Raw genomic sequence first — 24,400 nt, forward strand, 5'->3', positions numbered from 1 at the left:
CGGTTTTGCTTGTCAAAAAGAAGGATGGATCAATGCGGCTTTGCATTGATTACCGTGCTCTCAACAAGCTGACAATCAAGAACAAATTCCCTTTGCCTCGCATCGATGAGTTGTTCGACCAGCTGCTTGGTGCAAAGGTGTTTTCCAAGATTGATTTGAAGTCCGGCTATCATCAAATTCGTATCCGTAATGGTGATGAATACAAGACAGCCTTTCGGACAAAATATGGCCATTATGAATTCTTGGTCATACCTTTTGGGTTAACCAATGCCCCGGCCACTTTCATGACCCTGATGAATGAATTTTTTGGGCCGTACTTGGACAAGTTTGTGATCGTTTATCTCGATGATATTCTGGTTTTTAGCCGATCTATGGTCGATCACAAAGAGCATTTACAGATTGTCTTTGAAGTACTACGCACCAATGTGCTGGAAGAAGAGCGAATTTTTCAAGAACCATGTGGAATATCTTGGTCACATCATTTCTGCTAATGGGATTGCAGTAGATCCTAAGATTGTGGATTGGCCTTTGCCTCTCACCATTTCAGATGTTCGATCTTTCTTGGGACTTGCTAACTTTTATCACAACAAGGTGCATAGGTTTTCAGAGATTGCTGCCCCTTTGACAGAATTGACAAAGCTGGACAAACTTCAGTGGTCTTCTAAAGCTGAGCAATCCTTCAATGATCTCAAGCATGCCTTGATGACAACCCCGGTCTTGGCCATTGCAGATCCCACCCAGCCCTTTGGTGTAATGACAAATGCCTCAGATCGTGCTTCTGGTGGAGTTTTGATGCAGAATGATCGTGTCATTGCTTTTGACAGCAGGATGATGGGTTTGGCACTGAAAAGGCCACGAAGTTCCAGCTCTCGACCATCATGGTATAACTGGATTGAATGAGAATGAAAGCTGATCACTGGATCATATCGATACAGCCAAGATTGTCCCAGTATCATGTCATAATGTGACAACGGCATCACTGAAAAATTAAGGTGATCTTGGTAATCTTGAATCTGGAACTGGAGCTGTTGCACCTTTTTGTTACAATTAAGGAAGGAACCATCAGCAAGCTCTACTTGAAAAGCATCCACAAAATGTCGGGTCTGCAGGCGAAGCTTGTGAACCAAAGAAGTGCCCACAAAATTAGTGGAACAGCCACTGTCCACCAGCACATTGATGGGATGGTCGCCAATGAAACCCAGAAGACTAAGGACCTACTTGGAAAGATTCAACGGAACAGGGTTGGTACTTTGGCCATTAAGCATCGGGGTACTGACAACTTCAGAAACGCGAATAGAGCAAGCTATTTGTTTGTTTTTGTCTTTCACAGGAGGCGGGTCATAATCAGCATGGTGGCAACTGTCCACCTGAGAATTGCGCCGAGTGTTGGAGGGTTTAGGGCGCTGAGGACATTCATACCACTGGTGATTGCCAGAACAAATTGTACAGAGGCCTGGACGACTAGGTTGGGATGAAGTGGCAGTCGATGAAGAGGTTTGCTGTCCTGAAGAGCTTTCTCGCTTGAAGTTGCGCCGATCATTGCTGCGACGGTCCTGTCGGGACCGATCTCGGTTTCTGCTGCCAGAGGATTCGGTCTGAGAGGATCCTGCGTTTGACGCGGGAGCTTGCCCGAAGAAGCGCGACTGGAAGGACTGTTGTCCAAAATATGGTCGCCGAGAGTTTGGTTGTCCAGGATTGGGACGCTGGGGTTGGCTAGTCCCATTGGGTCGATTCCGCTGGTAAGAACAGGCGTCGGAGGAAAAGTTCCTGGGAGGACGCTTGTAATCACTAATGCGCTTGACATACGAGATTGCTTCATCCAGGGTGGCAGGATTGTACTTATGGACTTCGTCTTGGATCGTGGGTTCAAGCCCGTCAATGAAGCTGTGAAGCTGGTCAGAGGGGCTGAGTGTCTATCTCGAGAGCCAGTTTTTGAAACTTTGAGATGTACGCGGCCACGGAGCCAGTTTGACTCAGGCGGCGGAGAGAAGACCTAGCATGAAAGTTCGCATTGGCAGGCTCAAAAGCCTTGCGAAGAGCACGCCGGAATTTATCCCACGTCGGAGTAGACTTGCCATCTGAAATCCTGCGTCACCACCAAAGGAAGGCGGTATCTTTCAAGAGGGTATTGGCCAATGCCACCTTTTTATTCTCGGGCAAATCGGTATTTGAAAAATAAACCTCCATCTTGTAGAGCCAGTGATCGATTAACCGCTTATCGCGGCGGCCATTGTAGGGCTCAGGTAACTTGATATCCATCTTTCTTGTCTGTGCTGTGGTCATTAATTTATACAAAAGTTTGAGTTCAACATTGTCTACCTCGGCGGTCGGATCGGGAGGAGTTGAGGGATCGTCCTGCTGGCCCACCGAGGATGATGATGAAGTCGGTGAACGCGATCGACGCGCTCATTGTGACTTCCTGGATCCCTCGCGCCGGTGTTGGTGCTGTTGTTGCATGTCTTCCATTTGTGATCGCATTGATGCCATACCGTCGAAAAGGGCCCTTTGCAAGTCCTCCATCTGTTGTTGAAGAGTGGTCATCTGCAAAGCCTCCATCTAAGGATCGGCGGGTGGCACGTTGTCGTGCGAAGTCGACATCTGGAGAACTCAGAGAGAGTACTGAGGTGAAGCAGGAAAGGTCCACCCGAGATGTAGGATGGAAGGAACAACCGCTGGAGAGGCAGTAACGGGATCCTCGTACTCGAAGTCGGGGTCCTCCACTTCCTCGGGATTGTCCTCGGAGGTTACTTCGTCTGCTTCCACTTCTTCGTTTGGTTCCGCCAAAGAGCTGGGCACCGGAGATAATGGAGTATAATCGGGGACGATGATCTTGCGGTAGAATGTCACAGGAGGGCACGTGGAGAGGATATTGCGGAGGCCATCCACATTGCACTTGGGAAGAAAGTGTGCCAACCGAGGGTACCGTGACAGAAAGTACTCGAAATGAGCAAGGTGCAGTGGCTCGCAGGTGAGGAAAATAGTCCAGATCGCCCAAGTGTCGGGTTCGGTTACATGCGGGCTGCTGACATGTATGCGGTACACCTGTGAGGCCGGGGCTATTGGGATAGGAGAGTCCGGGAGACTTGGAATCCACCCAACATCGGCGGAAAGTGGCACCGGTTCTGGAGTGGGGGCACGAAGAGGGCTGTGTTCGGGAAGGAGAGCCTCGGGAATCTCGTCGATGTAACTTAGGTAGGGGATGTGCATGTAGGGCTCCTCCGGAAAATTGTCCATGAAACATGCACGTGGATGGCAAGGGTGCACACAGTGTGACGTGGGCAGAGCCGGGAGAGAGGATGAAGGCGAAAGTGCAGTCGGCGGCATCTTGACAGGGGGGGGGGGATGTTGAATCGCCAACGGAAGGGGGGGGGGGTGCGCTCCACACTTGCGCACACCTTTTTTATTTATTTATTTATTAGAGGCCCAAATGCCACGTAGCGTGCCCAAGATTTTTTTTTTTTTGTTTATGGCTTAAGGGTGAGGGTGGCCTGGAATCGTCACGTACCCGACCAGAAGAGGGGGTGCGCCTCTTCGAAAAGGCGCCGCCAGCTGCATCTGCACAATGCGAAGAGGGGGGGCGGTCGATACTCAGCAGCGAGGGGCGCTCAGGGCCGGCAACTGCACGAAGCGAGGAGGGGGCTCATGGCCTGCAGCGAACGAAGCGAGGAGGGGGGTTTTGCGCCAGGTCCGCCATCGCTCCATAACTTCCATACAACACACGTGTGGGTTGTCGAGGGGGGAGAACGCTAAGTGAGGAGGCTAAGTGGCCCGCATAACCCACGGGGGGAGGAAAAAAAAATATTTTACATCACCCATGGGCAAAGCTTTACGCCAAGTCCATCATCGCTCTGCTGCTTCCATACAACACTGAGAAGAGGGGTGGACGAGGGAGTGCCGCGGAGAGGGTGAGGGCTTAATATCCTCTGACGATCTCTCTTTCCCTGCCTGAAGAAACTCCTGCTGAAGAGCCTGCAACTTGTTGATGTGCTCCCGCATCGTCAACGACTTTGCAGGATTCATCACCCGTATCTGAACTTCCAAGGAGATCCTCTTCATGGGTGATACGCTGTTGTACAAAGAAGCCAAATGCTGCCAAATCCCTCTGGCCAGCGTCATATGCTTTATGTGATTGATCACCTGTGGTGTGCAATTTAGGAAGATGAAAGAACAGACGCGGGCATTGACACGATCCCATAACTGTGTCTGAGCCTCCCGTTCCTTCCGTATAGAGAGTAACTCCCCATCTTTCAACTCTGGTCGTGGGACACCAACAACAATGAAATCAGCCAAGTCATAAGACTCCAAAACAGACTCCATCCATCATTACCTTCCATATGCCGTAGTTGTTCCCGTCCAACTGTCAGTCCACCGGGAATGTGGGGAGTGTTGGGATCTTCACGTGCTTCTCAGCCATCTCAAGCAAGTTTGCCATCTCAAAGGGTTCACAAGGTCTTGTGAAGGGAGGGTGGGTGGGAAAAAAGAAGAAGAAGAGGCTGCAAATAATATGCAAGGTGGCTGTCCAACGGTGATGGCCGCCTTCTACCCGATCTCCAAGTCCCGAACAGCCCAATCAATCTCCAATTAGCACCTCAAATCAGCAAATCCTCGACGTCCCATTGTCTTCAAGCTTCAAGCCACCTGGGGCTCTGATACCAAGTCAGAATGCACAGCGGAAATGAAGACAATTGCTGAAGAGAGCAAAACGCAGATGAAAGAGAGAGAGAGAAGCTGTGTAACTCTGCTATATACAGACAAGAAAATCCCGGATATACAACTGGAGAGTGTGGGGGGCAAGGGGCCATTTTATATGGCCCCAGGCTGCTGGTCGGCCAATTTAAAAGAGCCGACAGTAGCAAAAGCTCACGACCAGAAAAGAGCCGGTTGGCCAGTTGCCTACAGTCGGCCAGGACACGAAATTAGGTCGGGTAGTAGATCTACAGTCGGCCAGCAACAGAAGACAGCTGACAGCCCTCCACACCTCAAGAAAAATGGGAAAAATACACGAAAGTGAGGAAAAATGGGGAAACACCAAAAACGGACGGGGACACCCACAACAGAGGCCCTGGTGTAGTATACAGACAGGAGATGACTGCTAACAATTACCACTAGGAGGAGTAGGATTAGCTGTAGTAAGGATCGAGGGTGGAGAAAAGATGTTCCACACACTCTCTCTACCATAACAGTGTGACAGACTTGTGGCGCTAACTGTGAGACTTGCTCCAAATCAGGATCATCGGTGATAGGCCGCCGAGCGCATTGAGGTGGTTCCGGAGTACGTATGCTAGGATCCTCCCAGCAATACATAGTATATATTATAACAAATATAGCTATTACATCTAAAAGTAAAATGAACATAAGAATGCAATGCCATATGAATGTGTGTGTGTGTGTGTGTGTGTGGGGAGTGCGTGTGTGAGAGCATATCTTGATACAGAGTTCTACACCCACTATTGGGCATTGATGACATTAGTGGGTATGTCGTAGTATCTAGTCCATACTATGCATAATGGAGTTGATAGTTATATAGTCTTGTGGGTTGACTACCATGAGTATATAACATGCACGTTCCTAAAAGGTGAATTTGGGCATGTTCCTTGTCAAATCCCCACGGATCTCCTCGTGATCGATCTTGGTTCGAAACTCGAATCCTGCAAACAAACGAACAAACAAACAAGCAAGGGGGTGCAGGCCTGACTCACCTCCCAACCATGACAGCCGTGGGCGAGCCCACAGTCTTGGCTGTCCCCACCGAGCCACGAGCTGAGCTAACTAGGATGACGTACCGACCAATCTCCTCCTCGCGACGTCCCATACCGCCACGAAGCTGCCCTCGTGGGCCTCGAGATTGCTATCGGCCTCGGCTGCGTAAAGCAGGTGCACGTCTGCACTAGATCCAGGCTCCAAGACCATAGAGCTCTCACAAACTCGCAAGACTCTCTATCATACAATAACTAACCTTGGCCACCCTTTTATAGGCTCTTGGCCGGTCATTGGGCGTCCACACTTGGCCGCCCGTCCGTCCATACTTGGGTGCCCGCCCGTTAGTATTTCCCTAACTCAGCTCGTCAATCAGCCTGCCTAGTTCCAAGCTTTCCCAAGCCTCGAAACTAGTCTTGCATGCGTATAGCACACGGTAGATACACACTGTGCACATGACATACTCCCCTTCCTCTAAGAGCTCACTCCTGAGCTCACTAAAAAGCCAGGGTAATCTCTTTGAAGAGTAGTCAATGTCTCCCATGTAGCGTCCTCCTCAACACGATCCTTCCACTTGATCTTGTATTTCGTGATAAGCGTATTACGCAATCTTCGTTCACGAAATCCAAGAATCTTTTCAGGTTCGTGCGGAACAAATGTCATGTCCTCGACATCTATAATTTCTTGAGGAGTAACTAATTGATCTGCTCCACCCAGTACTTCCTTAAGTCTACTGACATGAAATACAGGATGAACTTTCACATGAGAAGGCAAATCCAATTCATATGCAACTGAACCAATCCGTCGTGTAACACGAAATGGTCCACAGTATCTAGGGGATAATTTCGGAGATCTACCTGTCCGTAAAGTCTCGGAATCTTTCGGAACTCGTAAATACACTATCGTTCCTTCAGAGAACTCTCTAGGTGAACGATGTCTATTAGAATAAAACCTGTCTCGGTCTTGAGCACTTCTAATAGATTCCTTCGCAACTTGTAACATTTCCTGCATATCTTGCAAAAAATTACGTGCTGCATCATGCTGAAGTCCTGAGAATCCTATTGTAACAGGTGATCTTGGTTGAAAACCATACATAAGCATGAAAGGACTAAAACCTGTACTCGTATGCTTAGTACTGTTATATGCAAATTCTAACATAGGAAGATAATCCTCCCATGAACTCTGTCTTTTGGATACATATGCTCGAAGCATATCCTCCAAAATCTGATTCACTCTTTCAGTCTGGCCATCAGATTGAGGATGATCAGACAAACTCAAATTCAAAGTTGTTTCCAACTTCTCAAAAACAAGTTCCAAAAATCACTCGTAAACTTAGAGTCCCTATCACTGACTATGTCCTGCGGTAACCCGTATAGTCTAAACAATTGCTCGATAAACTGCCGAGCTAATTGCGTAGCTGTAATAGTCTTCCGGGTCGGTAAAAATCTAGTCATTTTTGTCAAGCGATCTACCACAACCCAAATAGAATCGTGGCCTTGATGTGTTCTTGGCAATCCGGTAATAAAATCCATGGAAATACTTTCCCATTTATTACCTGGGATTTGCAAAGGATGCAACAACCCAGCCTGTCTAAAGCGTTCAGCTTTATTTGCCTGACAAATTTGACACTTGAGAACATAATCTTCTACATACCCTTTCATCTTCGGCCAATAAAAAGTGTGGATAAAACAACGTCCTTCCTTCTTGAGCTTTAAAGCCCTAAGGAGTCGTTTTTTCTTCGTTGGTGTCGAACTTGACGTAATTGATGTACCTGTCAAAGACAACTGGTTAGTTGCCTTTGGCTTGGGTCCTGCGTTTGACTTGGTACCCTTTTGCTTTGGACACTCGTTACGCATGTGTCCTTTTTCTTCGCAGATAAAACAACGTTCTTCCTTCTTGAGCTTTAAAGCCCTAAGGAGTCGGTTTTTCTTCGTTGGTGTCGAACTTGAATTCTTCAAAGGTTGGTCCGAAGACTTTCCTTCTGTCGTGGTAGCCATAAGTGCGGAGAACTTTCTTTTATGCTTGTTCCCCTGCTCGGTAACGGGTTTCGACTTGGAAGAGACCATCGTATCATCATAGATACGAGCTGAATGAATGGCCTCGTCTATTGTTTTACATTTGTTATTTTTAACCTGTAATCAGTACGAGTCTGGTAAACCAGCTACGAAAAACCCCAAAAGAGTAGTGGAATCCATCTTTGTGGCTTTCATCTGTAAGTCACGAAACTTCTGGAGGTAGATCTCATAAGTGAGGTGCTGCGAGGTCATGGTCAAAGCTGAAAACTGGGCAACAACATCATAGTCATCCTCTTTCTTGAGGAATTCTTTCTTGAAGATATCTTCAAATTGTGCCCAAGTCGTTGGCTTAGGGTTGAGTTCCTTCCACCAAAGCAAAGCTTTGCCGGACAGGAAACCTGCTGCTTATTGGATCTTCTTTCCATCATCATATGGATGAAACTGAAAGTGAACTTGCCACTTATGTAGCCACGTGTCCATGATCTTCTTGGTTTGTTGCTTTTGCTCGCCCCCGAACGGTTCCGGAGTAATATTGGGGCCTAAAGCTGAAGCCAAGGTATCCATACCCGAGAAAGTAGAGAGGGTAGTGGTCAATAGAGCGATGGAGTTCTGCAAAGCTTGCGTCTGAGCTGCAATTCGTGCCTGACGTTCCGACGAAGAAGCTTCGAGAGCTACTTTGAACTCTTGGAAATCTGATTTTGACACAAAATTGTCAAAAAGATCGGCATCGGTACCTTCCGTAGCCGGCAAGCCTTCGCGTTCCACGAGGGGCTCCAACTCTGATTCTTGGGTCGACATCGTGAAGAGGGTACGTGGAGAGAAAATTCGATCTTTGCACAATGAAAGTGCGAGCGAACTTGAGAGCTTGAGAGCTTGAAAACTTGAGAACTTGAGAGATGTGTGGCAAGAAGCCCACTTGAGGGGGTTTATAAAGGTTTCCCAAAAGCCAAAAATCTCCAAAAGCTAAGCTAAGCTTTTGCTTTGCTTTTGTGTTTTTTTTCTTGAATATATATATATATATATATATATATATATATATATATATATATATATATATATATATATATGGATATATATATTCTATTTTCTTAAAAAAAAATAAACACCTTGGAAACCTTGGAGGGTTCTTTTAAAACTTTAATTTTTTTAAAAAAAACTCAAAAAAGAGAAAGCTCATAAAAAAAAACGTGTGCTTTCACCTTTTTTTTTCCCCCCCTCCAGGATTAATCTGCCGGCTCCTGGATTAGCCCGCCGGTGGAGCTGCCGTCACCAGCTGTTGACGTTAGGTTTACGCTTGCGCCGCCACACATGTGTACCTGCCTGCGTTCCGGCCAGCGCTTGTGCGCACACGTAGGTTGCGCCTACGCCTGGCCACAGGGCCACGTGGCCTGGGCGCTCGCCTTGCCTGGCCTGTGCGCCGGTCTTGCGTGGCCTGGGCGCCGGCTTGGGCTGGCTACGCAGGCCTGGCCGCATGCCTAGCATGCCTGGCCGCCTGTAGCTGTGAGCAGCCCCCACGCCTACGACACACACGCAACACACACGGCCAGTACAGCAGTTCTCGGCCAGCAGACACAGCAACAACGATACTCTTTCTCTCTCTTTCTCTCATGCGCCAAAAAGCAACGAAAAGCAAACATGCTTTTTTTTCTGCTTCTCTCCCTGCAGTTTATGCGATTGCACGACAAAACTTCTCTTCCTTGCAAAAGCAATCAACCCTACTTAACTACCATCCCCCCCATCAACATGGGTTTCTTTGATGAAGAAAAAACACATACTAAATCTGAAATCTGCAGTATGCAGAGAAAAAACAGCAAGTTTTTTAACACATACCTTTCTTCGACCTCTTCTTCTCTACCTACCGACTTGCTCGTTCACGAGATATGCTCTGATACCACTGTCAAATCCCCACGGATCTCCTTGTGATCGATCTTGGTTCGAAACTCGAACCCTGCAAACAAACGAACAAACAAACAAGCAAGGGGGTGCAGGCCTGACTCACCTCCCAACCATGACAGCCGTGGGCGAGCCCAGAGTCTTGGCTGTCCCCACCGAGCCACGAGCTGAGCTAACTAGGATGATGTACCGACCAATCTCCTCCTCGCGACGTCCCATACCGCCACGAAGCTGCCCTCGCGGGCCTCGAGATTGTTACTGGCCTCGGTTGCGTAAAGCAGGTGCACGTCTGCACTAGATTTAGGCTCCAAGACCATAGAGCTCTCACAAACTCGCAAGACTCTCTATCATACAATAACTAACCTTGGCCACCCTTTTATAGGCTCTTGGCCGGTCATCGGGCGTCCACACTTGGGTGCCCGCCCGTCCATACTTGGGTGCCCGCCCGTTAGTATTTCCCTAACTCAGCTCGTCAATCAGCCTGCCTAGTTCCAAGCTTCCCCAAGCCTCGAAACTAGTCTTGCATGCGTATAGCACACGGTAGATACACACTGTGCACATGACATTCCTGGATTCATCTAGGTATATAATTCAGTCGTATTAGCGGACATGCAGATTTCACATTGTGAAGTTTTTCGTCCGAGTTGCGGCCAGGTGATATTGTGCTAATTCTTTCTATCTTTAGCGGTGCATTTGCCCTATCAACTACTTATTTGCTGTACTAATTCTTTCTATTTGCTACTTCCCTTAGTGCTAGGCTTCATTATGGTTGAGTCTGCCCTTCATCTCCGGAGGTTTGACAGAAACTCAGTACGAAGGGCTTTGTGTGAATATATGCTCGTGTGTGTGTGTGTGGAGTGCGTGTGTGAGAGCATATCTTGATACAGAGTTCTACACCCGCTATTGGGCATTGATGACTTTAGTGGGTATGTCGTAGTATCTAGTCCATACTATGCATAATGGAGTTGATAGTTATATAGTCTTGTGGGTTGACTATCATGAGTATATAACATGCATGTTCCTAAAAGGCGAATTTGGAGATGTTCCTGGATTCATCTAGGTATATAATTCAGTCGTATTAGCGGACATGCAGATTTCACATTGTGAAGTTTTTCATCCCGAGTTGCGGCCAGTTGATATTGTGCTAATTCTTTCTATCTTTAGCGGTGCATTTGCCCTATCAACTACTTATTTGCTGTACTAATTCTCTCTATTTCCTACTTCCCTTAGTGCTAGGCTTCATTATGGCTGAGTTTGCCCTGCATCGCCAGAGGTTTGACAAAAACTTAGTACGAAGGGCTTTGTGTGAATATATGCTCCTATGTGTGTGTGTGTGTGTGTGAGAGAGAGAGAGAGAGAGAGAGAGAGAGAGAGAGAGAGAGAGAAGAAAGAAAGCATATCTTGATACAGAGTTCTACAACCACTATTGGGCACTGATGACGTTAGTGGGTATGTCGTAGTATCTAGTCCATACTATGCATAATGGAGTTGATAGTTATATAGTCTTGTGGGTTGACTACCATGAGTATATAACATGCACGTTCCTAAAAGGTGAATTTGGGCATGTTCCTGGATTCATCTAGGTATATATATAAGAGATTTAAGAATGCAATGCTATATGAATGTAATAAACATAAAAGATTTATGAATGCATACAAAAGAGCTATTATGCATGCATACATAGAGCTATAAGGTGATATGTATGCATGTATAGCTCTATGTATGTATACATAGAACTATTATGCATGCATATATTTAGCTACAAGGCTCTATATATGCATGCATAACCTTATGTATGCATAGAGCTTATACATAAAGCTCTATGCATAGAGCAACACATGAAGCAATGTATAGAGAAATGCCTAGAGCTAAGAGCACAAGGCTAAGTAATTGGTAAATGGAACCAAACACATTCAACTTTTGGAAATAGTTATCGCCTCCATAAGATGTTCCTATGACTTACTCCATGTATGCAATTTGACCAAGCCTTTTGGATGTCATGGGCATGACATGCTCATGTATACTCTCAGGGCTAGTCCAGAGGAAGGCAACCAAAAAAAGAGCATAAGAACCAGATAAGGCTAGGATTTGGAGCATAAGGTGCAGATGAGACAGTAGGATGGACTTGGAGCAGGACTTGGAGGACTTAGGGGATTCAGTCAGTTGCAAGGAACAGGGCGTCGGCTGTACCAGAAAGCGTCGGCTGCATCATGCGTTTCCAGTCATGGAGATGCGCAACCAGACCAAGGTTTATGGAGGTCCAGGGCCAATCCGCCGGGCCGACAGCAGTCGGCCAGCCCAGCTTTGAGTCAAGAGCATATAAATAGCACCAAAGGCACATTGTGTTAGTCATTCACCCCTTTCGGGAGTGGATCCCTAGGGTCCTATAGTAGGACCAGATTTTGTGTGTTTACCACCTTTTGTTTAATGCAGCCTATGGCTGTAGTGGAGGTACCTTTTTGTACCATATTAATATACTGAATTTTCAGCACATTTCTCTCTCTCTACTCTCTCTCGATATCTGCGTTTTGCATCAGATTGTTTCCAGTGGTGTTTAGGGCTGAAAGAAGACCCCCAGAGCTTCTGCGTGTTACATTGGTATCAGAGCATTAGGCTCAACAAAGCTAAACACTGATTCGGTCCCATATGATGGTGTACAGGTCCAAGGTACAGGAAAGTACACGGATACGAAGCCCAAGGCAAGGAACACAAAATCGGGAAGAGCTCCTAGGAGGTTTGTTGGTGGTGTTCCACAGAGCCAGAGGGGATGGCAGTCCTGTGAGCCAGATAGGTTCTCGGGCAATGGTCCCAAGGGAGGTTTATCCTCCAAGGGTGATGTGAGTGCCAGACTCATTTCTCAGGAATGAAGACCAAGACCATATTCAGAGTCAGGGCAAGAATGGATTGGGGCCGGAGGGAATAGATGCATTGATCTTATTCAGAGGTAGAGTGGTTTTGGAGACCGTGCCGGGCTTTCAGAGAAAAGGGTTGCTAGGGATGGATGGATGGATGACAGAGGGACTTTGGGAAAGGATTGGGATGATGATAGTCATCCAAGAACAGGTTGGATTCCCGTCATCAAGTTTAGCAGAGGGGGATGTCATGTGCATGACATGCTCATGTATATTCTCAGGGCTAGTCCAGAGGAAGGCAACCAGAAAAAGAGCATAAGAACCAGATAAGGCTAGGATTTGGAGCACAAGGTGCAGATTGTTAGCATATTCATCCCTAGATTCTGCTCTTTTATGGTGCCCATTTGGTCCCTTTTGCATGGCCCTTGCTTGTGGGCTGGCCACCCCTTTTTTACTATTTTTCTAGGATTTTTCCCAGCCTTTCTGGCATTTACCAGTCGGCCATGTCCATTAGCTTCAGTCGGCCTGTTTATCAGCTCCAGTCGGCCAACATTCCCTAACTATAAATAGTGGGTGCTGGCCTCTCTTTTCTCATTCAATCTTGTACATATTTTGCTCCCTCACTTATGAGACTATCTGTGTCTCTTGCTTGGGACTGTTTTGCTTCAGTATATTCAGCATAGTTTGCTCCATATCTCTCTCTCTCTCTCTCTTGCACTCTCTGTTCAGCACATTCTAGTGCCACTCTGCTTCCGCTATGTGCACTCTTTCATGGTATCATCGCTCCCAGTTTAGCAACCTCTTTGCTGCCCCAGATTCAGACCTGTTTTCAGCACCTTCTCCTCTGCAGTTTTCTCCCAGATCCACAGCCCTTGCTGCTGCGTTTTCTGGACAGCAACTTCTGGTCTTTTCCCCTCCAGTTTTGGCTTCTCCAACAGCAGCCATCTGGCGTTTACTGATCAGCGTTTTTCCCACTTGGAGATTGGACAATAGGCAGCCTGTTTTCTACAGGACAGCAGCCTTTTTGGGCTGCGTTTTCCTCTCCAGTGGCCCTTTCCCTTTTGCAGAGGGGGCTTGTGGTGTTGCAGGCTTTGGTGGCACTCTTGGTACCTGTGGAGGACACTTCTTCTTCAGAGTTTGTGCATTTTTTTGAGATTGAGCGCAAGCTTTTGTGATGGCTGCACCGACTTCTCTTCATATGTTTGCTGAGTCTGCCAAGTTGGATGGTTCCAACTACACCCTATGGAAGGTGAAGGTGAAATCGGTCTTGCGTGGCGTGGATCTTTGGGATTGGCTTGTTACACTAGCCAATGCCACCCCTCCCACCTTCGCTTCCAGTGGTGCGACTTAGGCACAGATTGATATTTGGCAGTCGAATGATCGACACGTTTTCTCCTTTCTGATGTTGAACTGTCAGGATGCTATTCTCTCTCATGTGCATACAGCAGATGCTGCACATGAAGTTTGGAAGGCTTTTGCAGATCTCTATGAGATTAAGTCTCCGGGTCGGATTTTGGCGTTGGAAAAGCAACTTATGAACTTATCAGTTTTTGCCTTTCCATCTTTATCTGCTTTCATCTCGAAGATGAAAGATCTCTGGGACGAGCTTGCTGTTTGTGGCAAGGACATCTCCACAGAGGATATGGCTATTCGGCTGCTCTCCAAACTTCCAGAGAGGTTTGATGCATACTTTTAGTCTCTGGTTTCTTCTCCTCGTCCTGTTCCAGTTTACTTGGGAGGAAGTTCTCCCCTCCGTTATGCAGATTGAGTCTCGCTTTGAGGAGCGGATTGGCACCTCCGGTGGCCCTGATGGAGCTTTGGCAGCACAAGATAAAGGGAAGACTCAACAAAAGAAAGAAAAAGGGGGTTCTGACAAGAACTCCAAGGATTCTGACAAGGATAAAGACAACAAATCTTCAAAGAATAAGGACATTGAATGTTATTATTTGTGGCAAGAAGGGTCACAAGTCACCCCAATGTCACAAGAAGAAGCGTGATGAAGCAGCAAAGAACTCTTCCTCAATGGCGGTGTCTCAACGATGATGGCATTCTTCTCTTAGCAGGTACTCGGTGTATACTTGTTCTTGTGACTTCTCAGTCACGGTCTTGGATTGTTGATAGCGGTGCTACTGCTCATATGACACCCCATCGAGATTGGTTCGAGGAATTCACTGCCAGACCAGGTGAGATCACTCTGGGTGATTCTTCTTTTGTGCCAGTGCATGGACATGGCACTATCCCCATCTTCCGTTCTGACGAGGACAAGAGGTACTTCTCTGATGTTCTCTATATTCCAGATTTGGCTTTTGACCTTTTATCAGTGAGTGCTCTTACAGCTTAGGGTGCGGAGGTGATCTTTTCTCGTTATGAGATTACCATTCGTGATAAAGCGACTGGTAGCATCTTGGCTCAGGGAGTCCAAGATAGTGGTCTCTACAAGTTGACTGCTCTGCTTTCTTCTGGTGCTTCTTCTGCTCTTTGGCATGCTCGGTTTGCCCATTTGAGCTATCAGCTTTTGCAGCGAGCTTCGAAGGATGGGTTGGTTGAGGGATTACCGACCATCAAGGCTCTGTCTTCTGCTTGTTCCTCCTGTTTACAGGGGAAGCAACACCGAGCCACCTTTCCGAAGGAGGCGACACACAGATCTTCGACATCACTTGCTCTCATTCGTGCAGACTTATGTGGTCCTATGAGTACCGCGTCTTTGAGTAAGGCGTTGTACATGCTCGTGATGGTGGATGACTTTACCAGATATACTTGGGTTTTCTTTCTGAAGACCAAGGATGAGACTTTTCATCACTTCTGTGGTTGGAAAGCTGAGGTGGAAAAAGAGACCGGTCACTCGGTCAAGGCTCTCAAGACCGACGGAGGGGGTGAGTTCACATCCCAGGAGTTTCAGCAATATTGCAAGACACATGGCATTCGGAGACAGCTTACTACATCATATACTCCATCACAGAATGGAGTTGCCGAGAGGAAGAATAGGACCATTATGGAGATGGCCCGTGCTATGCTTGAGCATTCTTCATTACCTCTACGTTTCTGGGCTGAGGCGGCTTCCACTGCTGTCTACATTCAAAATAGGTCTCCTACTGTTGCTCTTCCCGACAAAACTCCATATGAGGCTTTCCATGGTGAGAAGCCCTCCGTTGTTCATTTCCGGATATTTGGGTGTACGGCGTATGTTCATGTGCCTAAAGGAGCACCGCTCCAAGTTGGACTCGAAGTCTCAGTGCATGACTTTTCTCGGATACAGCACTGTGTCCAAGGCATATCGTCTTTATGATCCTCAGGCTGGTAAAGTTGTTGTGAGCTGTGATGTGGTGTTCGACGAGACTCCTACATCTTCAGAGGGGGGTGGTGAGCTTCTGCTTCCTTCACCTCCGTCTCCACCTCCTCCTCCTCCTGTTCCCGCTGTTTCTGTTACACCTCCAGCTGAGGATACTCAGTCAGATGGTGATGACCTTGCTCCTTCTCCGGCGAGTTCAAGTAGATCTGTACCTGGTTGGTATTATCAGACAGTTCGTGATTCTGGGTTACGTGAGCTTCCTTCTGCTCCACCTGGTTCTCTTCGGCGTTCTTCCAGAGTTACAAGGAAACAAATTCATGAGGGCAACATGTTTGTTAATTATGCTCTTATGTCTACAATTATTAATGGTCCTTCTGATCCCACTTCTGTAGACGAGGCTCTTTCACACGAGCCTTGGCGTCATGCTATGCAGGCAGAGCGGGATGCTATCGAACGGAATGGCACTTGGATTTTGGTGCCTCGGCCTCTGCAGCGTAAGGTGATTGGTGTGCGTTGGATTTTCAAATCAAAGTTTCGAGCTGATGGCAGCTTGGACAAGCACAAGGCGAGGTTGGTTGCCAAGGGTTATGCTCAGCGCCCTGGTGTCGACTTTGATGAGACCTTCGCTCCGACGGCCCGGATGACTACCATTCGTACCGTTCTTGCACTTGCAAGACATCATAGATGGCTTGTTTTCCAGATGGACGTCAAGTCGGCTTTCCTGAATGGAGAGCTTACACAGGAGGTTTATATTGATCAGCCGCCAGGATTTGTTGTTCCGGGCAAATAGGATCATGTGTACCGGCTGAAGAAGGCTTTATATGGTCTAAAGCAGGCTCCGAGGGCTTGGTACCAGTGGATTGATGAGTTCTTTCAGAAGCTTGGCTTGCGCCGTTCTCACGCAGATTCGAACCTTTATATCCTCCTTGAGAGGGGGTTGATTGTTATCATTGTGGTCTATGTTGATGACCTCATCTTTACAGGTTCTTATTCTGTGCGGATCCGTTCTGTTATGGATGCTTTGGAGATAGAGTTTGAGATGACGGATCTTGGCCTCTTGCATTATTTTCTTGGCTTTGAGATTTGGCAGACCTCGAAGGGCATTTTTTTCTCTTAGCAAAAGTACACTCGGGAGATCCTCGACAGATTTCAGATGACTGGGTGCAAACTAGTATCTTCTCCTATGGATATTGGTGAGAAGCTTTCTTCACTTGATGCTTCTCTAGGGATTGATCAGGGACAGTATCGGGTTCTCATCGGGTGTTTGGTATGGTTGACCTACTCCCGATTGGACATATGCTTCGCAATCAGTGTATTGAGTTCCTTCTCATCCAAACCCCGTCAGCAGCATTGGCGGTGTGCTGTAAGAGTTCTTCGGTACTTGCGTGGCACTTTGGATTTTGGCATCTTTTATGGCCAAGGACGCACTCTTGTTGGATGGTCTGACTCAGACTGGGTTGGAGATCCAGATACATAGCGTTCGACCACTGATTGTGTTTTTTCACTTGGGTTTGGAGCCATTTCTTAGAGCAGTAAAAAACAGCCTACTGTGGCGCTTTCCTCTACCGAGGCGGAGTACCGTGTAGTTTGTTATGCTGCATGTGAGGCAATATGGTTGCGGAGATTATTGGACTCGGCTGTCCTCCTACCGGATCTACTCTTCTTTGGTGTGACAATCAGAGTTGCATCGCCATCGCCAAGAACCCTGTGTTTCATGCTCGTACGAAACACATTGAGATTCAGTATCACTATGTTCGTGAACGGGTTCTTGCTGGAGATTTGCGTTTGGAGTATTGTCCTTCCGCGGAGAATGCTGCAGATTTGTTCACCAAGCCGGTTTCTCAGGCTTCCTTGGCTCCTCATCTTCGGATTCTCGGAGTTTGTTCAGCATCTGGTGCTGAGAGGGGGTGTTAGCATATTCATCCCCAGATTTTGCTCTTTTATGGTGCCCATTTGGTCCCTTTTGCATGGCCCTTGCTTGTGGGCTGGCCACCCCTTTTTTACTATTTTTCTGGGATTTTTCCCAGCCTTTCTGGCATTTACCAGTCGGCCATGTCCATTAGCTCCAGTCGGCCTGTTTATCAGCTCCAGTCGGCCAGCATTCCCTTACTATAAATAGTGGGTGCTGGCCTCTCTTTTCTCATCAGTCTTGTACATATTTTGCTCCCTCACTTATGAGACTATCTGTGTCTCTTGCTTGGGACTGTTTTGCTTCAGTATATTCTGCATAGTTTGCTCACAGATGAGACAATAGGATGGACTTGGAGCAGGACTTGGAGGACTTAGGGGATTCAATCGGTTGCAAGGAACAGGGTGTCGGCTGTACTAGAAAGCGTCGGCTGCATCATGCGTTTCCAGTCATGGAGAGGCGCAGCCCGACCAAGGTTTATGGAGGTCCAGGGCCAGTTGGCTGGTCCGGCAGCAGTCGGCCAGCCCAGCTTTGAGTCAAGAGCATATAAATAGCACCAAAGGCACATTGTGTTAGTCATTCACCCCTTTAGGGAGCTTTTGTACCATATTAATATACTGAATTTCCAGCACATTTCTCTCTCTCTCTCTACTTTCTCTCCATATCTGCGTTTTGCATCAGATTGTTTCCAGTGGTGTTTAGGGCTGAAAGAAGACCCCCAGAGCTTCCGCATGTCACATTGTGCCAAGAACACATTATCATCCCCTTAGAGAAAATGCAGTTTTGACAAAGATATGCTGCCACAGTAGCCAGCCACAAGGCTACTAATACCAGGCAGAAATCAGGGTGGGGTCCCTGTTGCAACTTTTGGGGTTTGTGTCCCTTTTGGCTTTCCAATGAAAGGATTGCTTTTTACATTTTTTGAAAATACAGAATCATGGTTTCATGTCATATTTCATGTGCCGTGTGGTTTTTTCAGAAATTTCTTTGTGGATTTTAAAAAAGTTCAGCATTTCTGTTAGTCAATGTTCCATGCAAGGAAATGTATTGGGTAAAAGGTGATGACTAATTGATAATCTTCCTATGGTGTTGTTTGCAGCCGTTGCGATTGGAGATTAAGGTAAACTTTTTCAGCATATCAAATTTATCGTTTTATTTCTTGCAGTTTTAGTTCAAGTGAGTTGGCTGACCTCTTTCAATATTAAAGCTAACTACTGGCTTAATTCACTTTACAGCGTAAACTTGCACAAAGATCAGATCGGGTGAAGTCCGTTGACCTTCATCCTTCAGAGCCATGGTATTTTCATCTTTGTGGTCCAGAAGTCTTTCTTTTTGTGCGTCTTGCACGATTTTTGTACTGCGTCATTATACCCAGAGGACCTGTTATGAATGCTGACAATGTTTCTTCTGGGAACAGGATACTCACAAGTTTATACACGGGCAGTGTTTATATCTGGAACTATCAATCCCAGGTAATGTAGTTGTGTGGGTTTTAAAAGCATAAGCTTTTGTTTTAGAGTATGTGCCTAACAGAGCCTTCGATTTCTGATTCTGTTTCCCACAGAGCTTAGTGAAGTCTTTTGAAGTGACTGAACTTCCAGGTGACTGTCCCTTTCAATGGTTGGGTTTCTTTATATTTGCTCTCATTTACTTGATCTTCTCCATGTATGGCTCCTCCTAATGCTGTCATTCTGGATCTGTGTATTGCAGTTCGATCAGCAAAGTTTATCCCTCGAAAACAATGGATAGTAGCTGGGGCAGATGATCTGAACATTCGAGTATACAATTATAACACGATGGACAAAATCAAAACCTTTGAAGCTCACACTGACTATATTAGGTGTGTGGCAGTGCACCCCACGTTACCATATGTACTGTCTTCTTCTGATGATATGTTGATCAAACTCTGGGACTGGGACAAGGGTTGGACTTGCACTCAGATATTTGAAGGTCATTCACATTATGTGATGCAAGTGGCTTTCAATCCTAAAGACACAAATACATTTGCAAGTGCCTCACTTGACCGAACTATCAAGGTATAAAATGGAGGTAAATGGTATTTTGTACGAGTTTTGCTATTTTTTGATGGCTTTTGACGCAATCTAGTCTGTTATGGTATCAGATTTGGAATTTGGGATCCCCAGAGCCCAACTTTACTCTGGAGGCCCACATGAAGGGGGTGAATTGCGTAGATTACTTCACAGGAGGTGATAGGCCTTATTTGATCACTGGCTCAGATGATCACACAGCTAAGGTGTGGACACACACGCACCTAACAGCCTTAGGAAATGCTAGTAAATGGCTTTCTTTTATGCTTGATATATATATATGTTTTTGTTAACCAATGCTGACTATCACAACAGGTTTGGGACTACCAAACTAAGAGCTGTGTCCAGACATTAGAAGGGCATACTCATAACGTTTCTGCCGTCTGCTTCCATCCAGAGCTACCCATTATCATAACTGGCTCAGAGGATGGCACTGTCCGCATCTGGCATGCAACTACGTACAGGTCAGATGGCACAACCTTGTAGTTCCTCAAAGTTTGCCCACAATCTTGTAGTTCCTTGAGTTTGCCGAGTTCCAATTTTGTTTGATGGGATTCTATTCATTATTTAGCACATTGATGTGGGTCAGTGCCTGTCTCCTATTCTATGTAGTAAAAGTGCTCCCTTGTTGAAGGATCTAATTTACATGTTTTGGTTTCAGTGATAATCAGTGTTGATTTTCTATTGCATTTGGAATGTTAGCTTGCTCACATCTTGCAGACCTCACTAAATGTTCTGGGTATTGATTTTCTAATTCTTATATGAGCTTATTGTTTCTGTGGAGATTTTTAAATATTGAAAGCTAGCACAGCATTTTAATTTCAAGCCACACATTTTCCTTGAGTAGGCATTTGGATGGCCAGGAAGCACGATTGTCAGAAACTTTTTTTTAAAAACCCAAATAAACAGTCTGCAGCTTGGTAGGCGAATGGGTAAGGCATCAAACTCTAGAGTGGGGCCTTATTTATCTCGGCTGAAGGACAACGATCCTTCATTAGTGTATCTAGCCTCTTCCCCACTCGCGATGGTTGTGCTTTGAGAAGCACATCCACTTGACGGGTTAGCAGGATCTGTCCTGGGAAAAAAAAACAGAAGAAACAGTTCGTCAGACTACAAACATTAAGCTTTGAACCTTTCTTGCGAAATTTCTTCAAGAAAAATGCCTCAAGCTTTGAACCCATGGTATGCACGTATATGTTTGTGTATGCATGTATGCGTGTGTATGGATATATGTACGTTCATATGTTCCTGTATGTATGTATGCATAACCTGCATACACAAGTACATGCCTACATACATACACATATTTGATAGAAAGGTTGGAGATGGGCTGTAAACACATGTTTGTGACTGTATATATGTATATTACTACAAGCACAGCTGCCATCTCAGATAGACAAAGTATGCTTCAAACTTTCAAACTTACTCCTCACTGTGGAGAAAATGCATGTCATGAAATTATTATTGAACTAGCTGCTTAATTTTGCATTTCACTAATAACTTGAATGTGCAGTAGATGAATAGTAACCAACTAGCTCCTGAGTTAATGATATAGCATGTAAGAGAAGTTGTGGATCCAAATGTTTAGGATAATGTGTTCAACAAGGGAATCAATGCCTTCAGGAGGGAGTTAAGATACAGGCTCATAGGATCAGCATTTTTTTAACAAAGAAAGCTAAGTTTTACCCTGACCAATTAAGTTTTATTAACAATTATGTGGAGCCTTGCCAAGGGTTTCGCTAATCTGGGTTTGTGAAACATGTGTTCTTGTTGTTTCTACACTAACTTATTACCATGATATTTCATGGCTATTTGAAGCATTTACATAGAATAATGCATTGTGTTTTTTCTTTGTTGGTATAGATGATATTTTAGTGCTAAGTATAGCAATGGTTGAATGATCTGATTGCTTCTGGTAACAGGCTGGAAAACACTTTGAACTATGGACTGGAACGGGTGTGGACTATTGGGTACTTAAAAAGCTCCAACAGGTTTGCAAATCTTCTCAAGAAAGTTTGTCTGTGAGTTGGAAAAGAAACTCCATTCAGATGTGTTACACAATGCTTCACTTTATCAAAGCTAAACGCGGAGTTTCATAATTGGGTTTTGCAGGATTGCTATTGGGTATGATGAGGGTACTGTAATGATCAAAATAGGAAGAGAAGAGCCGGTTGCAAGCATGGATAGTAGTGGGAAGATAATCTGGGCAAAACACAATGAAATACAGACTGTGAACATCAAAGCAATTGGGTTAGATGAGGTATTAAGGGTATCGTTTTGGAACTTTGATATCATTAATTGGTTGATTGTACAGGTTGTCTGTCTAATATGTTGGCATCAATATGCACTTAGTTTCTAGGTGGTTTGGATCCCTCACATTTCTCAGTTTTCTGTGTGTAAGTAGCCTCATGCTTGCATAATCAAAATATTGCCTCAAAATTGCAGGTAGTGGACGGGGAGAGATTACCTTTGGCTGTGAAGGAGCTTGGGAGTTGTGATCTTTATCCACAAGCAAGTGCCTTCTTTTATTTCAACTTTCAGAAATGAGGCTAGACATAATCTTTAGATTTTTAGTGGTGTTTGAGGATGTGGAGTTTGGAAAGAAATGTGCCAAGACGGTTGATGCATTTTCTTATGAATCTATATGGAGTCTTTATTCTCTAAGGATCCCTGTGTCCTATGACCCCTCCCATAAGGGTCTTTACGGATAGATCTCCACCTATGGAATGGGTGGAGGCCTGAGGGGTTGGATGAGGAAGATTTCTCATCCACAGGTGACGGGCAGGGGATCTGTCTGTAAAGCCTCAACGGTTATTGTCCAGCTGCTTATCATACCCAGTTTTTCCCAGGGATTCTAATTTTCTTAAATGCCGTTGTACAGAGCTTGAAGCACAATCCAAATGGGAGGTTTGTGGTTGTTTGTGGGGATGGGGAGTACATTATCTACACAGCTCTCGCATGGAGGAATAGATCTTTTGGGTCTGCTTTGGAGTTTGTATGGTCTGTGGATGGTGAGTATGCTGTTCGAGAGAGTACATCAAAGATCAAGATATTCAATAAGTCATTTCAGGTATTGTTTTTGTTAGTACATACACGATTGTGTACATTTTTAAGAATGTATCTTGAAGATTGTTCTATTATGTGGCATTATATGGTTTCCGCTCATGTCAGATGGCGATCAACTTCAAGGGACCTGATAGTCCATTTTGAGAATAACCCCCAAACCAACCCCCCCCCCCTCCCCCAACTGTCTTTGGGTCTTGGAATCCCCTTAATCTGAATCCTTGTGCATTCTTAGCCTCTCTGTACTCATGGCTTCTATCTGTTTATCAATAGGGCTCACGATTGCCTAAACACTATGCGAAATCCTAACCCTATCGTTCCTTAGTAGGCATGGCACATGCATCTGATGTCTGGGGCTGATGCTTATTGAATCCTCTTTCCCCCGCCCCCCCCCCCCCCCCCCCCCCGCCCCCTCCCCTCCTCCTCTCTCTCCTTGTTTACCTGGGAACAGTGGGGAGGAGATAATTTTCAATGCTCCACCTGGATCTGATATCATCACATCTTCCAGACTTTGATTAAAAACTGACCATCTCAACAACTGCTTTGGGAAATCTGCTGTAGCTGCCTGTAATGTCCACCCCAAAGCCTTTTTATGTTTTGAATTTCTTTACCATTTCCAAAACAATAACGGTGCATGTATGCCTCTGGACCTTGACATTATATCCAAGTCTCGTGACTCAGTGCTTGAAGGTCCAGTTCTTTGTTTTATGTTAGTCATGTAAGTGGTGTCTCATCTAAAACAAAGAGGAGCCTGCAAGACAATATTTTTAAATATATTCTGGTCTCACAATCTTCAACCTTGGAATCCTCCATCCTAGCTCAATCTTATTGAATTTTGGGAAGTGGGCCGTCCCTGTTTAACCTCAAGGTTGCCCCAAGGATTCCTCTATATTCCCTTTGTCCCAAACCAAGGTTATGTTGGTTTTATTGGTTTTTTAATCAAAACCTCACAATTTTTTAAATTCTGTTTATAGGCATTATGGCCAGCTTATTTGTATTCCTTTTTCCTAATATAAAAGGATGAGGCAGAAATCTTTCACATATTCTGTTCTCACAATCAACAACCTTGGAATCCTATGCCATTGCTCTATCTTATTAAAGTTTGGGGACCATGTGCATCCTTGCTTGACCTGGTTGCCCTAAGGCTTCATCTACATTCCTTTTGTCCCAAAAAACCAAGCTTATGTTTGTTTTTCCATCAAAACCGTGTTAAGTTGTTTTATGCTACTTTAAGGCATAATGACAATCTGATTTGTATGGCCCATGAGCACAACCATCATGTGCATCTATAAAACTTATTTTTCTGATCGTCTGACATCTCTATGTCATGACTGCAGGAGAGAAAAAGCATTCGGCCCACATTTTCTGCAGAAGGTATCTATGGAGGAGCTCTTCTTGCTGTTCGCTCAAATGAATTTGTATGCTTTTATGACTGGGCAGAGTGTCGAGTGATTCGACGCATAGATGTGGTTGTAAAGGTATGAGCTATTCGCTCTACAAAACAGTTGTCGGAGTAACACCAGTGGATGTCATGTAACAGTCTGCTATCCTTTAACTTGCTGTGTAAAGAGGCAACTACTTCTAGTTAGATGACTCCAAAGGGCATTCCTGGCATAAAATGCACTATTAGATGT

General features: G+C 45.6%; 1 protein-coding gene across 1 annotated transcript in view; it reads left to right on the forward strand.

Annotated features, from left to right (window-relative positions):
* Nucleotides 1–24,400, forward strand: part of LOC147621358 (coatomer subunit beta'-1-like) — a 63,522-nt gene that overhangs the window by 11,537 nt on the left and 27,585 nt on the right. Inside the window, exons 2-13 of the mRNA XM_086824096.1 lie at nt 18,755–18,775; nt 18,891–18,952; nt 19,073–19,127; nt 19,220–19,256; nt 19,366–19,691; nt 19,778–19,909; nt 20,019–20,167; nt 21,626–21,694; nt 21,816–21,963; nt 22,149–22,214; nt 22,585–22,773; nt 24,104–24,244. Coding sequence (XP_086680222.1) covers nt 18,755–18,775; nt 18,891–18,952; nt 19,073–19,127; nt 19,220–19,256; nt 19,366–19,691; nt 19,778–19,909; nt 20,019–20,167; nt 21,626–21,694; nt 21,816–21,963; nt 22,149–22,214; nt 22,585–22,773; nt 24,104–24,244 — 1,395 coding nt within the window. The remainder of the gene's footprint in view (nt 1–18,754; nt 18,776–18,890; nt 18,953–19,072; nt 19,128–19,219; nt 19,257–19,365; nt 19,692–19,777; nt 19,910–20,018; nt 20,168–21,625; nt 21,695–21,815; nt 21,964–22,148; nt 22,215–22,584; nt 22,774–24,103; nt 24,245–24,400) is intronic.

The sequence above is a fragment of the Cibotium barometz genome, chromosome 30 (assembly GCF_041138505.1).
Source record: "Cibotium barometz isolate CiBa-2024 chromosome 30, ASM4113850v1, whole genome shotgun sequence".
Classification (NCBI taxonomy): Eukaryota; Viridiplantae; Streptophyta; class Polypodiopsida; order Cyatheales; family Cibotiaceae; genus Cibotium; species Cibotium barometz.